The sequence below is a fragment of the Poecilia reticulata genome, linkage group LG4, assembly GCF_000633615.1.
Source record: "Poecilia reticulata strain Guanapo linkage group LG4, Guppy_female_1.0+MT, whole genome shotgun sequence".
In the NCBI taxonomy this organism is placed as follows: domain Eukaryota; kingdom Metazoa; phylum Chordata; class Actinopteri; order Cyprinodontiformes; family Poeciliidae; genus Poecilia; species Poecilia reticulata.
Genome location: NC_024334.1, coordinates 29342168 through 29361799, shown reverse-complemented (window position 1 = coordinate 29361799; position 19632 = coordinate 29342168). Strand labels below are relative to the sequence as shown.

Sequence of the window (19632 nt, the reverse complement as noted above, 5' to 3'; positions counted from 1 at the left end):
GTGTGTGTGTGTGTGTGCCCGCGGGAGGAGGGGCGGGGGATTTATTAAACGTGCTTTATAATTAAGCAAACTTGAACTTGAACATTAAAATACAGGTATAGCTTCTTTCCTTAGGTGAGGAGTGTAAGACTGGCAGAGCCCATTTTGTCAGCATATTCAGTCTAGATTGAAATTGAATTTCCGGATTTTATTCTTCTATCAAGTTCGTGACCCGCCACGTTTATAGCGGAGATAAAAGGGTGGTTCGCTCCTTCACAGTTCGCCGGTGGATGATCTGGTCAGAGGTGACAAAGAAGCGGGGACGGCAGCGCTTTCCTGTAACGTAGAGGGCAAAGCGCTTGTTGAAGAGATGAGGACAACGAGGAGAGAGACAGCACGATCTGTTAGAGTTTTGAGCAAAAATAACTTCTAAACTCCGAGAGGTTCTTTGACAGCTATTGTAGCATATTATACATATACCCTGACTTTATTCAGAATCCTAGTCAGGAGCATATTTAATCGTATCCTGCTGAGGGCACTGCTGTGTTTGGCTAATATCAGTCACATGATTGAAGTTCATCAGGACCACGGTGGTTCAGTTTGAGCCGCGTGGGCCGCAGACCACACCTCCACGGAGCAACAGTCGCTCCTCTAGGTTATAAAATGGTGCGTATCCATTTCTTCTTCTTCTTCTTTTTGTCTTGCAGCTATGCGTCGCCCAATCAGGCCAACTTCATAGTTTTTAAAACAAAGCGCCTGAACGTTAACTTGCCTTTGAAGTCATACAAAAAGGAGCACTTCATTCTTCCTCACTTTGAACTTAAAATACACCATTTTCGCATCACAGATTATTTTTAGAGGGCTATTTCTGTTTCCACCCTGAGCATTAATATTGCAATTGTTCGTTCGGGTTGTGGTCCGACAGCGTCATCCGAGCTGTAATCTCTGGAAACGACATGTTTCTTTATGATTCAGCGATATCTGGATCCAACCTGGACTGCTGATCGTGCCTGATGATGCCTGGGTATAACTTTATTGTTTTGAGAAATGGGACATCAGCCGTTTGTTATTGACTGTATGGTGCAGGATTGCTTTGTCAAGTCAGTTTAATTCAGTTTATTATTTTTTTTCCCCCCCATGTTTAACTGACTAGCTTTCTTACTTGTAAGAAGTCCCCAAAACTGGTTGCCGAATAAGAGGAAGACATGTGCTGCGATTCAAACCTCATTTCAAGTAAGTTAAACACTTTTTTTCGTTGTGTTTGTGGTTTCGTTTCTTTTTAAACCCGTTTTATCTTTTTATTTTTTACACTAAAAAAAAGAGCATATTTATTGTAGTGTGGCAAACTCATCTGCAACAGGTGTGGCTCCAAAGATAAAAGAGCAATGCCTTCAAAATTTGAACACGAATTTATAGTAGAGCAAAACATAGGGTAAAGAAAAAAAATATATATATTTAAAGCATTAATCTTGGGCATATTTTAGAGACTTTAGCATGTGAGAAAAATACAAATAAAGCACCGTCTGTCTGCATATGCATCCATGTTGGAGGAAGAGTCCATCAACTTTTGGCAGACATTTTAAGACTGCTAAAAGTCTTAAAATGTATTTTAACACATTCATGTGTTTCTCCCACACATGAATGGGAGAATCAAATTAATATTATACATACATATACAGTCTGTGGAAGAAAAAAAAAACCACTTAGAAGTTTGTGGCTCTTTTTTTAGATTAAGTGGTGCACTACCAAACATTGTGTTGCCTGCTGCCTTTTATTTTCATGTTAAAAATATTTATGTTTTAAAATACTATAAGTTTCTACTGTTGAGATTAAGTAAAATGTTGACTACCCTAATTCATAGTTTGTAATTGTATGACATGTGATGAAGAGTGGATGTAGCTTTTGGATGCATGAAATTATATATATAAAAAGAAATGATAATAACAAACCCCTAAAATTGTTTCAACCTTTTATACGCAAAAATAGGCCCTTTTGAGGTAATCAGAGCAGCAGGTTTTAGGAAGAGGAGGGGAAGAGCAGGCAGAGCTGAAGGAGGGGCCTCTCTGCATTGATAGGACCACAAGACAGACACTTTTTCTTTGTTCTACCAGGATGGCGTGTCGATCAGACCTTCTATGTAGTGCCTCTGCATGTGGGAAGCTGGAAGAAGTGTTGAATTTATTGCAAGCTGGAGCTGATGTTAATGGACTGAATGAGTTTCGGAGGACTCCTCTGCAGGTCTGGCTAATACTTCACCTTCTCCTATTTAGTAAAATTGACAGCATTAAATCAACACGGTGCCGAGACTTTAGTTTGTGTAAATGTAACTCTTTCAGAGTTGATTTTAACAGGAGAGGGTAGTTTTAACACTTGAAAGAGCTGAAGCTATTCAATCTCTTGTTGAAACTAAACATAACATTGCTAAAGGCTCCAGTATCAGCACAGTGTTGATTTAACTGTCATTTCCTGCTTTTTCTCTCTCTATGTTCAAAAGTCAGCTAAGTTTTAATTTTTTAAACTGTGTGCTGGAGTTATATTTATTCCATATTAACTATATTGTATATTGCAAATAAAAAAAAAAAGCCTAACCTAAAGTAATTAGCAGTTTTTTTTCTGACTTGTGAACTCAGTCATAACAAAGAGAGAGATGCTTATTTTATTATTTATTGCTATTCGTTTGGATAAAGAAGTGTCGGCACCAAAACATTTTTGACATGAAGCACAAGTAGAAAGAAGGAAGTTGTCAGTGGAAAAATACGGGCCTCATGTTCAAGGTGAAGTCTTGCCATGCTTCAGATTAAATGAGAGCTATTTTCACATGGAACATTTGCACTGCCATATGTTTAAATCTTTATTTTTTCATGTTCAACAAGTAAACTTTAAACACGCGCACACACACACACACACACACACACACACACACACACACGCACACACACACACACACACACACACTGTCTTTCTATCTTTACAGGGATTTTGTAATGACTTCCATTAATTTTTCATTTAGGGGTGGAAATTAAAAAAAAAATCGACCAGCTACTGTGGCTGGTAGAGCATGGTAAAACTTCACCTCTAACATGAGGCCTGTGTTTTTCCACTTGTTTGAGCCGCAGTGGCTGAGGGAATGGGGCGAGAAAGGCATCCCCAGTCATTTCCCAGGGGAATTTCACAATATCAAATATACTCATTTTTGAATAACTGGCATATTCAAAAACTATAAAAACATTTTAAAAAAATAATACTTTCACAACCTCAAGACTGGACATGTACACAAGAAAGGACAACTTAAAGATATGCCTAAGGAGTCCGTATCCTCTCTGTAGTAAGACGGAGCTTTCTGTATAAGGATACTGCTTTCATGCTGTTCATGCATGTGAACTGGGAGAGGCCCACGGCAGTACTCTGCTTCCTCACCCCAGTTACTGCAGAACGTTTCGCCTTATTGGATAACTAAAGTCTCCAATAACAGGGAAAAAATGCCAGGGGTCTGGGTCTGAAAAATTGTCAAGTTGACTACAGTTCTCAGCCTTCATCTGACGATTGAAGAAGTTCTGGAGAGTAATTCCTCCAACAAAAGTAGTCCTTTTGTCTTTTACATTAGAAATTAAAATGAAAACATAAAACCCCCTGCAGTTCTCAGTGTTTAATTTTCATTGTCGTGCCTTGGGTCCAAGAAAGTAACGTGCGCTTGATTGTCCTTTTTATAACATTGCTAATCAAGCTGACCAACTTTAATTTCGAGTGCACTCTCACTATTTTCGTCTTTTTTTTTTTTTTTTTTTAAAGTGCAAAGTTTACTAAACTCATGGGCATATGACAAAATTATCAGTTAACATAACTTACTGCTGTAAGTTGATCTAAATCAACTTTATAAAGCTGTTTGACAAAATAGTTGTCAAAACATCCGACCAGTTCACTCGTCTGTCTTTTATTTTCCTCATGTTTCCAGGTGGCGATGCTCGGAAATACCAACCTCGTCGAGGTTCTGCTCGCGGCCGGAGCTGACCCCAACGCGCAAGACCCGACCCTAAACCTGACCGTGACTCACGACGCCGCACGCGAGGGTTTCGTGGAGACTGTGCGTGTTCTGGTAAATCACGGAGCGGAAGTGAATCTCGCGGACGAAACCGGCAACCTGCCGCTGCATCTGGCCGCAAAGGGGGGGCACCTGGAGGTGGTCAGGATGCTCCTGGACCTCACCGAGGACCCCCGGAGGACCAACGACCTGGGACACACCGCGCTGAGCCTGGCGCGAGAGTTCAAACAGGAGGAGACGGCTGATTTCATTGAACAATATCTGGGACCTTGAGTGACGCGAGGGAAGCGCTTATTGCTAATTTGCGTTTATTATAATGGGCCCTCAGAGGAAGAGCAGCTCTTGTAGTAGTGGCATAACAGTCTAATTGTCATGAGGCAAATGAAAATGTTATTTTCATCAGAGTCACCTCTGGTGACCAGACTCTACTCACCAGAGGTGAGTAAATGAAAGAAGTCTTCAGTGTCACACCCTATTCTTGGGTTTATCTTTAATAAAATGGTTTTCGCTACAACTTGTCCCGTGAAGATTCCAGCAGAGGCGCTGCATTGTTTTCGGTTGTAAAAGTAAATAGTTTGTATTTTGGGTGCGTCTTCAGCACCCTTCTTCTTTGTGCTGACGTGCTTTATAAATTAAAAACGGATATGCGTCTTTATCATGTGACACCAGAAGCCATACTGATTGTAAAACAAAAATAAAGACTACAATAAATACCCTTCAACAGACACGCCTGTGGCATTCCTGTGCTCAGTTTTCTGAAATAGTCTGCTATTGTGAAAAATACGCCTACGGTTAATTGACGGTCAGTTTCAAATCACTTTATTTCGAGAATTTTAAAAACGACATTAAAAAGTGACATGTTGCAATAAATGGATGTCTTCTTCGAGTCTGCGCCACAAATGAAGAAGACAAAAGCAATTTCCTGAAGCCGATTAAGTCTGACCATGTAGTGCGGTAAATCTACAGCGCTGTTCATATTTTTGTACACGGTAAACATGTGTGAAATGCCTTAAAATACATTCTTGTTTTATTGCACGAGCAAAATCTCACGCTGAAAATTGTACAAAGCATCCAATGCATTTAGTTGCGTAGAAAACAATTAGTCAATTATTGGGGGGGGAAAAACATTTTAGGGTATATTTTGAGTTATATATGCCCAAATATTTCCGTTTGATGTTATTTTACCAGATAATCAAACTATTTCTTGTTTCATTAAGTCTATTTGTTTGAATTATGATGGTTTTTGCGGCCTGCTATTCTCTCCACCAGTCATTTAATAGCCAGACTATTAAATGACTGTTTAATCGTTTAGCTATTACAAATTTAACAGCTTAACTAATGAACTTTCTGAAAACGGAGCACTGCAGAACTGGATCCACTATATTGTAATGCGCGCAAGGTGAAAAGTAGTAAATTTTGCAATTCGACCTGGAATGGTTAGTCAAACTTGTAGGCCTGATTCATTTCGAGTAAAACCTCGGCTGCATTCACTTAACATGTTTATTTCTGGTAAAGAAAAAATAACTAATAAACGCAAATTAGAGAGCTAATTCTAGTAATAAGCGTTTTTTTTGGGTGATTACTATTTTCTGACGTGCGTAGACTCCTCTGTCCTGCGGAGGAATCAGAACTTTCTCATTTGAAAAAGAGGGGGAGGAGTTCAGCCATATATGGACCTTTATGATGGTAGTCATTTTTGACGTGGCCTCATACGTTCAGGGTTTCAATTGGCTGGAGAGTGTTTACAGACTGACCTATCAGTGGTCTGTTCTGCGTCTGAAACGGCATTTTAAGCAGACAAATACGTTTTCCGTTATGCATATTTCAGGACTGCTTGTAACTGTGGTAATTTGAAGTTTGTAAACAGACATTAAAATAAATCATTGTCTCTTACAGATTTGAAACGTGAAGACCAGGACCTGGCGTTTATAACCAAATAAAACAAAATTATTGCAGAGCATCTGTCATTACATGAAAGTTAGAGCAAATAAAATTTACCATGTTCTCATTTTGCCCCATGTTGTGTGCTTGTGTGTTCAAATTACCTGACAATCACGCAATCTCCACTGCAGAGGAAATTATCGTTTTAATATGATGTAAAGCACTTTTCTGAAAAAAGAAGCACTTGTAATCAAGTTTCAAACAAACTTGATTGATTCATTTAAGACAGAGCAGGAAAAATAAGTATTTAACAATGCAATGTTTGCTAAGTAAGCACATTCAAGAGATTGAATGCGTTTGACGTGCATCTATGCCAATAGCACCCAGGTGGTCTGCATCTACAAAGAAATTTCTCCATAAATCATGATAAATCAGGATCACTACCAGATAACTAGTTAAGTCCCAATTGATTGCCTATAAAAAAAGACCATCAGTTTCTGGAGGTTCCTGTGAGAACAACATGGACCCATTATCCATAATTTGATAGGAACGTTTTTCACCATTAACCAGCCAGCAGTCAAACCAATGATGATAATAATAATCACAATAATAAAAGGATTAATGTCCACTTACTAAAAACTTCAGAAAAACCCAGAACTAGCAGGTACACTTGTTTAAACACAATATACTAAACTGCAACGGCATCAATGTAAGCTTATTGTACCAACCTCCACTGCAGAGGGGGAAAAAATCACTTAAAGTTTGCAGCAGAACATTTAGAGAAGCCAGTAAAGTACTATGAGAATACAAAATAAACTTGTTGTATACCATTACACGCATCTTGCTTGGGGAACAAAAAAAAGAAAATGTGATACCGAGTATCACACACTTTACCTGCAGTGATGTTTGAAGGTGAAAACATTATGATGCGAGGCTGTCTTAATAAATGGCACATATGGTATATTCACATTACTGAATAATAAAAGAATCAACAAATGTACGAAAAAGGCCAAATGTCAACAATAAAGGAGAGATGACTTTAAATACACAATGAAACTCTCACATATTTTCAGTAAAAAAAAAACAACTAAAAAGCTAACTTTAATTCAATAGAAAATCTGTAGAAAGAACTGAAGATTAGTACAAAGACGAGGCCCAGAAAACTTTCAAAAATGTATATGGGTCAATAATAATTCCTGAACAATGAAACCTGTCTCCATACAAGATAAATCTTGCAATAACAAATTTTATTTTAAATTAGTATTTCTTCTCAGTGCAATCCACAAGACTTCACAAATTAAACCGACTTCTTTGAATTTGAATTATTTGGGACATTTCATATGGGCTATAGGCCAATAGCCTCGTAGGCTAATTCATATTAGCCTATTTTGAAACATTTATTAATATGTTGACATACAATACTTTATTTCCCCACTGTAATTATGGATTCTCAAAAGAAATTCATTTAGGCTCTCATGAAGTTTCTAGAAATGTCTTGAATCAAGATTAAGAGTCGTATGAATCAAATAACACTATATGAGAAACTGAAAGCTGTCGTTTTACAGGTGAAACGGAAATTTAGGAAAGCAGTGAAGCGCCCCCAGCAGTTGTGCTTCTTTGCATTTTTATTTGCTTTTAATACAGAGCATATGCATATTTAATCTTACAAGAAAAGTTCTTACAAGCATTCACAAACACATACATACTCCATCCACATGTGAGAACACCTTGCCATTTTGTTCTTTAGAAATTAAAAAAAAGGAAAAACCTTAAAAACACTCAGTCACGTGAGTTTGGTCAAATTTCAATAAATAGGTCACCAAACTAATGAGTCCAACAGTACTCCGTTTTGTGATTAAGCAACATCTTGTGCAAAAAGATGTGAAGACAAAGGAAATGTTTCAGTCTGTATACAGACTCCTATCCCGGGCCAAAACTTGAGATAAAGTAGCTGTAGAACCTCTAATTTTGTCAGATCAGCTGCAGTAAAACTGAAGTAGAGAGCACTTTGTTGCCACATTATTTCCAAAAAAGAATGAAAAGTTGCATCATTCAGCAGTCTCTCTCACATGTGTAAAGTATAAGGCCAAGAAGCTCCACCTAGCGGATGGAGGACAATATGTACAACAAAGATATAAAGTACTGTGCAAAAAACAAAAGTACAGATGGCTGATCAGCTTTCTATGAAGGTTTCCAAAATACTCAGGGTGGGAGCCTTAAAACCTGTAACATCATTTTTAACTCTCAATGAGAGCTCATATGTTTTCTTATTTAAAACATGATCCAAGTTATGCAAGCAGGGCAGAAGGAGAATATAACAAAGTCATTTAATTTTTTTGTGCTCTTTCAGGTAAACTGGGTGACATTGAGAATGGAAATGTAAAAATGTAGATGATCAATAAAATTGAGGCCTATTTGTGCCACATAGGAAAATTACATTTAAACAGAAATATGATTAAATAAAAGACAACTGTTCCTAAATGCAAACTACTAAACATTTTTTTGTATGTTTTAATGAGGCCTCAAAAAGTTCTCTCTTGTATTTTCTGCCAGTTTATAGATGCAACAACTCTTATGGGGATTTTCATATAGCAGATATTGTTGATAACATTGTAAAAAATGTTGATTCTATTGTTCTAATCTGACTACAATGTGCAAAAAAAACCCAAACAGCTGTTGAGTTGTGCTTTCGCTAATAATCTGAGGGATGAATCCGAACCTTTGACAGGACAGTTTTACCAGCAATCCATCACAATAGTAAATAAAGAACATACACTGCATGTCCTTTTGTTATGTCCACACTCTTGGTGAACACAGATTCAACAAAGCCCTTTAAGTTGGAAAATAAAAACACTTCACGAAACCACAGGACAGTCAGTCAAGCTGTTAACCAGTCGTATTTGACAGAAAGGATCTGTACAGACAAACAGAACTGGGCCTGTGTGCTGAAGACGACTAGCGCAGGCCTGTGGTATCTCAGCACTAAGCATCAGTAGTCTTAAGTTGGACGTCCATCTCAAATTATCCCACCTGCAGTCCGCTTTGCATCAGAGACAGTTTCTCAGCTAATGTGACTGTGTAGTTCTCACATCTGCTGGAGATAATCTCTTTTAGCTTTTACTATGAACTCCATCAGTTAACAGCAGTCCACGAGACACGATATGCAGCCCAGTGATGAAGGTCAGATGTCTCTCGTCACTTCTGGTGGACACATTTCAGAGGCTGGAAGTCAATGACGGAATTGTGCGTGTGTGTGTGTGTTCGTGTATGCGCACACATTATATGTTTAAAGTCTTCTTAATCATGACATTTGCTCTGGCACGGTTCAGTGCTCTTCTCCGATTCCTACCTTCACACCGGCTGTCTGCACTACTGTCTTTACTCCGTCAGTCCTTTCTCAGATACAGTCCTGTCCAGCAGGCTAACTGAGGAAATGTTGCACAAACACAGAGTCATTTATATGCCTTCACATTTAAGTACATATATCAGCACAGAAACAGAATTGAGCCAACATTTTTAACCCTCCTCAAATCAGGACCTAAACTTCATAATCTTACTAATCCAGGATATAAGTTAGCAGTGAGGAGGTTTAGGTTATATGATGTGTGGGTAGATTTTGCTGTTCCAACGTGACCCAGGAGGCGGTCAGTTGGTCTCGTAGGAGGAGAGCAGTGCTGCGTCCACAGGCTCCATGCAGGAGGGGCAAGTGAAGGATCTCATCAGCCAGTCGTCTATACAGTCCATGTGGTAGATGTGCATGCAGGGCAGGAACCGGATGGGGTCTCCATAAACAAAGTCCATCATGCAGATGACACACCTGTGGAGGTGAACACAGAATCTCAGTAACAGGCAGTATGCTTACTAAACTGAGTTTGCACAATATTGCACATTAGGAAATCTTGTGACAGCGATATTATTGGTAAATATTGTGAAGGATTTCTAAAACATATTAGCCAACAATCCAAATCCAAACGGTCTTTTGCAACATGAATGTTGCGAACAATGATTTTGCAATGACGATATACTGGGGAAAACCACTAGGTGCAGCCTAACCAAATCATATTTGACATGAAATATCTGTCAAAGATGATTTATCATTAAAAAAAAATTATATAATATAATAAAAAATAAAACAACTTTCATTTCAGAGAGCTTTTAGTCTTTTCATCTCCATCTTCTCTAAAGCTCATATATGGTGTAGAGTTACACTCTCAGAGCACAAGGAAGAGGTGAGCAGTAATTAAATGAAGGTCGTTGGCCGATTCTTAATTGGATTTTGGTCTAGACTTTGGCTGGGCCACAGAACCAAAACAATACTCATTCTGGGTGTGTGTTTAAGGTCGTTATCCTGCTGGAAGAAGAACCTCCTCAAGCCTTTTCCAGCCTCCAACTATTCTATTCCAGGATTGACCTGCATAAAGCTCCATCCATATTCCCACACACTGACTAGATTCTCTGTCCGTGAAGCATCCCCACCAGGTGATGCTGCCACCACCACCACCGTGTGTCACCACAACAATGGTTTAATCAAAGTGATGTGCAGCATTATGTTTTGGTAACCTGAATTTTACCCCAATCAGCGTTAGGCTTGTACTCACTCTCTGATCTTCTTTTCAGAGCCATCGCGGCCTGGGTCGTACACACCCTTCGGGAGGTGCTGGATGAGTCCGATGCGTTGAGCAATGCGGACCTGCTCCTCTTCAGTCAGCTGAGTGGCCAGTCGGGCCTGGCTGGGTGTTGGGTGGTAGACAGGCACGTGGATCTGCTCCTGCAGACAGAGAGTCTCATTAAAATACATCCAACAACTCTCTAATGGTGTTGATAAATGTGGGCAGTGAAGGGAAAGACTTGCAGTAAATATTCATGCTACCTGAAGTTTTACGAGTATGATCATGGGGGTCATACATGTGGGGGATGTGGGCGTTTCAACACTCACTTGGTTAAAACATCCTCACTTTTTCTGTAGATTTGCTCAAAATCTGCACTTCCAGTCTGATTCTCCAGCATAAATACGATTTTATATTTGTGCCTCCAACCTGAGCGCAGCGAGACTGATCTGAGCGAATACACTTAGGTGCTCTTTTTCAACTTAACCACGAGCAAATCACAAAGATATCTTTCATCCACTCAGAGTACTCCTTACAAATACCGCATTTACTCAAATGACAATCACAACTAGCATATCAAAAAACTGCTCTAAGCAGTGGAGAATTACCAAACAGTAGGATTTAAGAAAAACAACAAAATACATTTTGTAGCTTAAGAATATTTAGGTAAGCATACAAATATACTTACTTACACATTGCATTATGGGTAATATTTATGCATCTCAAGCTACTATGTGACATGTAAAAGATATTTCAAAAGATTTTTACAGTAAATTTTCAGAGATGGACCCAGTCAAAGTAGCCCATAATCCCTCCACCTCAACCTGTACGCACACTTTAGAAGCCACAATCCTTTTCCGCTTGGCTCACATCCCCCACTACTGCCTAAACTGGCAGTGAGCCTTCAAAACTAAACTTTATCACTGGAGGTTAGACCAACTTGACAACAAGTTTGGTCTGCTAATATCTACTCAATTTATGAAATCCACAGACAGCGGTCATGCATAAGACAAAGCATAAAAATTGTGTATAATTATGTAATAATATGCAATACCAAAATCACAGTAATATCTCTACGAATCATACATGTTTAAAGGCACCGATGTGTGAAATTCCTCGATATCTAGAGTGAACTTACAAACGAATGAAAATACTCAGTTGAATGTTTAAGTTTCATGACCCCACACAAAGCCTTTGTTGTAAGCGTGACTGTTACCGTCCTGTAACGACTTGTGAAAAGTTTTCACTCACTGCTGTCAGCAGCAGACAGACCTTCCAGTCATAATGTGAGGCTGTAGGTGGAAATCAGTCAGAAGGTGGTAGTGTTTCCCCACAGCTTGCTTGAACAAGCAGTGGCCACTCTGCCCTCATTTGGCTTACTGTCAAACTGTAGTAAAGTCTTAATCTTTAAAGACTTTCTAATCAGTTCACACAAAAGTATTCACACCCCTTCGCAAAGAAAACTTACACATGTTCAGAATTGTCATAAAGCACTCATAACCATAGTGTCAACAAATCCCCCCCCCCCCATCAGAGATGGAAATCTGCAAATTTTCAAGAATTACCAGAGAGCTGCTTCCCTTCTTGGACAGCCAGTCAGATGGGCGGCCATCTTTTGGTAGGCTTGCTATACTCTTTACAGTAGACTGAACAGTGACTTGCGTAATATCCTAAGCTTTATATGTTGTTTTATTACCCAACTTTGCTTTAAACTTCTCCACAGATTTTTCTTCAACCAGTTTGCAGAAAAAAAAAAAAAATTTTCCCTTCCAAATTACAATAATGTATTACCCAGCAATACAAAGTGCATAAACAATGTGGTTGTAATGTTGACATGCTACAGAAATTAAAGAGATAAATGTGTCCTATCACAGAGTTCTGTGCTAGAAACAGATTATGTCATCTACATTTTTGAACACAGTGTATTAATTGTTTTCCATTCACTGAACTGACTTTGCGGTCTGGACCAGTTCCTTTCCCCCTCTGTCTTCGCACAAGATCAAACCCTCATCCGTTACTTACGGTACAGGTTCTGCTTCCTCTTCTTACACTTGAATGAATTGACGGTTTTCTTCTTCTTTTTCAGGTTTCAGAACCAAAGCATAATGCCAGTGTGAGGCCCCAACATCCAATCACAGATCAATAATCCCATTTTAATGTAATGTTTGTAGATATTTTGAGCAAATTGAGTGTATATTTATAGTAAAAGCTCTTTTAGAGGTGAATAGTTTTTTGGAGTCTGATGTAAAAACATGCCAGCTACTAATTAGGCTTCTAGCAGCAGAGCATTTAAAACCACAAGTCAGCATTTTTTTTTAAATTGGCTGAGCTTGTCTACTGCTCCCCCGGCTTCTTTAGTTTACAATGAAGAAAAAAAAAGGCTGACAGTATGACCAGGATAAAAGCTACAAACAAGGCCTCACGGTGGGCAGCAGCTGTGCTTGGGTGCTCAACTATGCGATGGTCAGCAGTTTCATTGTCACATATCTGTCCCACTTAATGCCTTGCATGTCAGCTGGACTGACAGCTGCTAACTGAGTGACGTCAGGGTAACCAGAAGAGGAGTTAGAAAGGCAGAGGGAGGTGAAGGATGGAGCTGAAGAGCAGATTTTGATCTCGTCTGCTAAAGATGCTGTAGGCTGTTGAACCAAGCACACAACATTTAGAAACTGTCAGTCTGCCAGACTCGGGCTGCTAATGGTGAGCGGGAAGAGGGCAGACGCATGCAGTTAAAATGAAAGGAAAAACTGATAGTCTTGCCCAGTGGGCAAGACTCTGCTGAGAAATGGGACATAGTTAAACCAAAAATCGTGTTCAAGCATGCAGATCCTTCCAGTTTACACCATTACTCACTCCAAATGATGTGTTTATACTTATGTAAAACATTAAACGTCTGCTTACGACGGAAAGGAGTTCACACGTTAAAAAAACAAAAACAAAATATAATCCAGAAGTTTTTTTGAAACATCTTTTTCAATATTCAAATACAATTGCAACTACTAAAAATCATTTGCTGAAACACTATTTTCTTGCAACCTAGTAATTAATATCAGTGAGCATTTAAGGAATGAAACGACTGAAGCATAAACAGGTCACAACCTCTGACATCCAAGATCTTTGTTTGGCAACTTCAGAGTCTGATTGTTTGAACAAGACACCTGCACTGCAGACATCTGCACACAATACAAGGAAAGCATTCAAATCAGACGCAAAGTCCACAGACGTTAACGTCACAGGAAATATTTGTCAACATGATAACAGGACAGACAATACCAGTACAGTACATTGGTATGACATCACATAATTTATTTAGGAAGCTGGGTCAAAGATACACACTCTGTATACAAGATGTCCTAAATGATGCAAACCTTAACTTGGGCATAAGAGGATATGAAGTAAATATGAAGAAAAAAAAACATTATTTTTGCTATAAAACTTTCCACAAGCTAGAACTGGCAGAGCAGTTCAGGTTATTGTGTATGAATAAAAAGCTACAAATGTCTGCATGAGGGCTGTAAACATCAGCCGACGTGAAATGGGTAGATATGGGTGAACACAAAATAATGCAACGCAGGCTGTGAAGCTGTAAGTTTTGAAGGAACAAGCTGGGAGTTTGGCACCACAGGGGCACTGATGTCAGCACAATTCTTAAATCTGCGTCAGAAGTCCCGTGCACTCCTTTTTGGAGCAATGGAATACAAAGTTAGTGACACAACCATCAAGTACATAATTCAAATGTAAATTATATACATCACACCTTATTGTCTGAACCTATTTCTAGTCTTGTTTAAATTCTGTGACTGGCTAGTCACACAAATAATACCTCATCATTAGGCAGTCTGCCCTCCTTTGACAGCACACACACGCAATGAGGTGCATCACCTGTCAGAGCTGCAGCAGGTCTGTTGCTTACATAACGGCTCGCTACTACCCCTAATTACAAGAGATAAAGATAGTTACAAAGACTTTAGTCCCAGACGACAAGCCTCAGTCAAGTCTAAAGTCTTTGTTTTTGTGACTGTGGTGTGACTTGGGTCAGACTCTGAAACTCAGTTCACCATCACCCTGGATGTAGCATCTTTGTAAGGTTTGTTTGTCTAGGTGTGTGATGTAATTTTGTCATAAGGTTTATTACAAATTACTTCAAAATAGTAATTCAGATTAGTTCACCGAATAATTTCAGTGAGCCAAGACAAAAAGACTGCATCATAACCCTTGCTACTCTAAATGTGTAGGAGTTTCATTTTTAGTTTCTGAAAATCTGAATTTGTTTTAGAAAACAGGTGAACTAATTTATGGGGGTTTTTAGCACATAAATTAGAAAGCTTAGTTTACATAGAACATAATCCTCATTTCTCCAATCCACCATAACTTACTAGACGTTGCTGGTCTACATATTGCTCCATCACACCAGTACTGCTTCTAACATAAAATCAAACCAACTACAGTTTCTTTTTACGATGAGTAGACTTGGACATTTGTGCCTAAGAGCTCTACAGATCCCTAGATGTGATGGGTTGAATGATAAATATGTTATCAAATTCTGGGTGAACCTTAAAACCCTACATTTACAGAGACAATGTTTGGTTTTCCAAATGTATTTTTGGCAAAATGTCCAACAAAGGCTGAAAGCTTTCCAATTTGATCGTCTCCCAAAGAAGGCGGGCGTCTTTGCACCCGATAACTCAAAAACTCTGCCGCAAACACAAAAGCAATCTACACAATTAAATAACACAGTTATAGAATCATACCAAGAAAATTTAAAGCTTAGGCAAGCTACTTTTTGATTTTCAGAATCAATTATTGTAAGATATCGGACAAAAAAATTCCACTGAATGTTTTGAGGCAGAATCAAGAGCACAATGGGGAGCTGCCTAAACATAATAATTTCAAATAGAAAACAAGGAAAATACTTGATTCTTTACTACAAAAAACTTTTTAAATATATTAAGCTGAAATTTAGGCACAGAGAAACATGTGTGCATGTTTTGCAGGGTTCAGATTGTGAAGGTGCTGAGTCACCATTTAAAAAGTTGGCAGATTTGACAGAGTTGAAATCAGAGTTTTTCTGATTTTAACTCAGAAAACCTCTTATGAAACTTTGTCAGTTCAACCAGACCAAACTCTAAACAGACTTCTTCTAAAGAACTAAAATATTGACTAAGAGGGCTATTATAAAAACTGCACAATTCATGTGTTTATTATGTCATCCCTCTGCAGACCACAGCTGACTGACCTAATTACACATTTGGAGGGATATGCCTGTATAATAACGGGAGGGTGATAAAAACAAAACAGAGCCTCTCCTAAAGGGGAAAGTCATCTGCATTGCTTTGACAGACATGACACAAAGAGCTGAAGTCAATACTTCTGACCTGAAATGTTTCACCTATAGACTACATGATGTGCGCTCAGCAACTTTGTGTTGTAACAAAAATATATTTAACTACATACTCAAGTTACACTTTTTTCCTATTACCTGAAATGTAAATCCCAAAGAATGGGTCAAATAAAGAAATGTAATGAAATTATAACAATGGCAACTTTCTGTACTTGGTAATTATTCAGTAATATTTTTAATGCGTTCAATAACACATTAAAAGGAGGAGAGAGAAAAACCCAGCAACTCCAGTCTGCACTTACTTGATGGTAAAAAGGGAGCAAAATTGACCTCAGTTTAAAATAGTCCAATTAGATGCCTTACAGTCAATTTTTTCCTTCTGTTGATTAAACTATTAAAATGTGTGTAAATAAACACCAAGGAGTTCACCTGGGTATTTTGGAAATCCAGACATTGTAAAAACACTGCTTAGTTGAGCAAAAACAGCAGGAGAGAACAAAAGCAGATTATAGACTGTGGCATAATCCAGTGTTTAACAAACCTGATCCTCAAACCACACTGTCCTTGCATGGACCAGAAACATCTAAAACATGTAGGGATGTAGTAGGGAAAAAAAATAAAGTGTATCAAATGCAACATCATACACACATCTAAACTCAAATCAGAGAGACCAATTAACCCAACAGTAATGAGTTTGGACTGTGGGAGGAACCCGGAGAGAAGAGGCAAACTTTAAGAAGACACCAGGCTGGGATTTGAATCCAAAAACTTCTTGCTGTAGGGCAACAGTGCCCTTAACTACTCCACTGTGCTGCTAAATGACATCATGATTTTTATTTATTTATTTTTTTTACTTTATTAAAAAGATAATAAAAAATGAGCTAGGTGGTGAACAATAATCACAAGTCAATTACTTAAACCTGGCTGAACTGCGTTAAGAACTAGTTCTTGTTATGTATGAATTGGTAAACTACCACCCAGGATAACCTTAGACACCATCTATAAGGTTAATCAAAGAGGAAGGTGTAGATGTCACCTCAGAGACGAGACGTAGTTGAAGTACAAATTCAGATGAGCACACAAAAACAACAAAAAAGAAGAAGAAAAAAAGAAAGCGGCACCAGAACACGTCAGAAAGTGATACGATTATGATTATTTAGGTGTGGAGGATGTTTGAAAACCCCAGACTCTTCATAGAGTAACCAAAATGGTTGACCAATAATCCAACAAAAACTTAAGTAAAGCGCCACTGCTTGGTAGGAAATGTCTGGTGGGAGACAGCTGCTTTACATACATACCATTTTATTTTATTCTAATGTTTTCATTTTAATTTTTTTTATTTGTTCCGTTATCTTGAACATCTGAAACACTTTCAAATGATCAATATCAATAATACAACAAGTTTACGTTGTACTGACATTGTATTAAGTCTCCCATACTTTAAAACTGTGTATCCTAACCCCGATGATAAGGTCTGGCATGACAGTGATTCATATAGCTACATCCCAAAATGGACAGAGATAATAACATGAACAACAACAAACATATTTGCAGTGACAACATGCTCTACAAATGTACAGATGACCAGGCTACGGAAATGAAGTCACCAGGCAAACAAAGTTGGTGCCTGAAGGTTGTCAGTCAAATGAAGAGTTGAGTAACTTCAGCTGAGTGAGTCAACATTTTATAAAACTAAAGTATTACAAGAGGAGAACTGTCCATGTTAAGATAACAAAAATGAAAGCACGCATTTATTTTATGATTCTCCACTTCAACCAAATCTTCGTGGTCCGGTTTGTTTCATTTTAAAAAATGACTTTTGTATGTGAATGCAAAGGGAATTATTGCTTCATTAAAACTATGCCCAAAGGAAGGACCTGTGGATAAGAGGATTAGTTTCAATGCTGTGAAGAGACGGGGTCAGTGGGTTGGAGTTTCTCCTGAATGGTGATGTTAGATCTGTGAGTAGCTGATACAGCTACACATGATGTTTGTTTAAATAAAGACAGCCATCAGCTGCTTTACAGACGGGTATGACAATAATGACATACCTCTTAACATGGTCCAAAACTGAAAAACATTATTATTTGAAGTTCAGCACTTAACATACTGTGTGTGGTTGAGGTTTGTTATAAACTTACCTGATAAGGGGGCGGTGGCTCCTGATCCAGGTCAGCACCGTCTCCATAACTAGCTCGGTCCGACTGGGATTCATGTAGCAAAGATATATCATCCGAGGTCGGAGATTTCAAACAGTTTCCCATCTCCTTCCTCTTCTGTCAAACTGGACCCCCCTGTCTGTGTCGGTGTATTTCACGGCTCACTTTAACAGAGAAGGTCAGCAGAAGCGTCAACGGGGCGTTTTTCCCATTCACAGCTGAGAAATATCCTCTCCCAGACGATGGGAGGGCTGCCTTCTTCAACAACAAAACATCCTTCAGCTAGCAGCTAGCCGCACAAAAAGCTAGCCAGCTAACACCAGCTTCGACTCCGAACGATAATGTTTATACGCAAGATACAGAAAATAAAACGCTTTGACAGTATTTTATATCTACTAAACCAATCAAGAGAAGAAAATATCCAAGTCTCTTGTTGTAAGTGACAGAGGAATGTGCATTTTCCCTGTCTGAAAGCTGTCCGCTTGAGAGGGACTTTCCAATTTGAGAGCAGCTGCTGAATAACGACAAAGGTGGTGATGTAGCAACGCCAAACACCGCCCCTTTAAAAAACTAACCAATAGGCGACGACTTACGTTCACGATGGTCTTGGCAACAACCAATCAGATGTGTGATCATATTGGCTTACGTCGAAAACATAAACATAGACCTTTAATCTGTAAATGAGTCGTTTTTCTGGAATACACTGTTTATTATTATGAATTGGAGGAAGGCATAAATGACTCACTTTAAAACCTGTATTTTCAATAAATAAGGGCACTTAATTCTAAATGTTGTACAATATTTACTTTTGTGACAAAAACCTCAATGTTTAAGGATGAACATTATACCTTTTGTCGAATTGAGACAGATATCGTAATATGTTTATCTTTTAATTTCCCTCTCTTAAGGGGGTCATGGCGAAATTTCTCATTGAAAAGCCAAACGCACTATCAAAATCAGACCTAGGTGTTATAGTTGCGTTTAAATGTAGCGATGAAATGTTCTGCTTCATGCTCTTGTTGGAGAACTTTCAAAAATCAGTGCAGTTGGGGTTGAAGGTGGGGGTCATTTTTAAAAATAAATTCTCTGGTGGTAATTGTTGGTACATTTAAAAATAATTGTAGCTTAAACATTTTTTCTGTTGTATACTTTTACCTTTTTTTTTTTTAAAACCATCATCCGAATATCTACAAACCTCCTATTACTAATTGTCAATTTTCTGTTTTCCTGGGGTATTAGTATAAAACACAGAAGCCATTGGCTGCAAAACTGGATGGGGAACCAATTTTGGCAGGATTCACAGTGAAAACAGTGATAAAGAGAAATTTCTCAAGCTCACTATTAGAAGACTGCATCCAGGACACAAGAGCGGTATTTTGGGGTCAAAGCAAAAACAAACTTTACCTACCATCACACATGTAAATACGAGGGCTATGTTCAATACCTGTTGGGAAGTTACCTGAGGTTCAACAGCAGACATGTTAAAACTTTTTTCCCCAATACTGCATTAACATAAGTAAAAGGTTGGATTTTGCTCAAATTCAAAGTTGAGACTATGCTACTGCAGTAAGAGTATAAATTAAGCAAGAGTATCAGCATATTTGTCTGCTTCTTAGGCAAATAAGC

At 38.5% G+C, this 19632-nt stretch overlaps 2 protein-coding genes across 4 annotated transcripts; one reads left to right on the top strand and one right to left on the bottom strand.

Annotated features, from left to right (window-relative positions):
* Positions 1-476: 476 nt before the first annotated feature.
* Positions 477-4743, top strand: LOC103464068 (cyclin-dependent kinase inhibitor 2C (p18, inhibits CDK4)). 2 transcript variants are annotated; one of them, XM_017304364.1, is made up of 4 exons: positions 477-645; positions 1133-1212; positions 2091-2217; positions 3932-4743. In XM_017304364.1, exons 3-4 carry the CDS (start codon positions 2092-2094, stop codon positions 4289-4291), a joined length of 486 nt encoding a protein of 161 aa, XP_017159853.1. In that variant the 5' UTR covers positions 477-645; positions 1133-1212; position 2091; the 3' UTR covers positions 4292-4743. The 2 variants fall into 2 exon arrangements, with proteins under 2 accessions (XP_017159853.1, XP_008406101.1); XM_008407879.2 differs by lacking the exon at positions 477-645 and adding an exon at positions 668-1003.
* Positions 4744-7506: 2763 nt separating this feature from the next.
* Positions 7507-18537, bottom strand: rnf11b (ring finger protein 11b). 2 transcript variants are annotated; one of them, XR_533586.2, is made up of 4 exons: positions 17989-18537; positions 10498-10667; positions 9249-9716; positions 7507-9100 (listed from the first exon to the last, which is right to left on the bottom strand). XR_533586.2 is itself a non-coding variant. In XM_008407880.2 (3 exons), exons 1-3 carry the CDS (start codon positions 18109-18111, stop codon positions 9545-9547), a joined length of 465 nt encoding a protein of 154 aa, XP_008406102.1. In that variant the 5' UTR covers positions 18112-18537; the 3' UTR covers positions 7507-9544. The 2 variants fall into 2 exon arrangements, 1 of the variants encoding a protein (XP_008406102.1); XM_008407880.2 differs by having other exon boundaries at positions 7507-9716.
* Positions 18538-19632: the final 1095 nt, after the last annotated feature.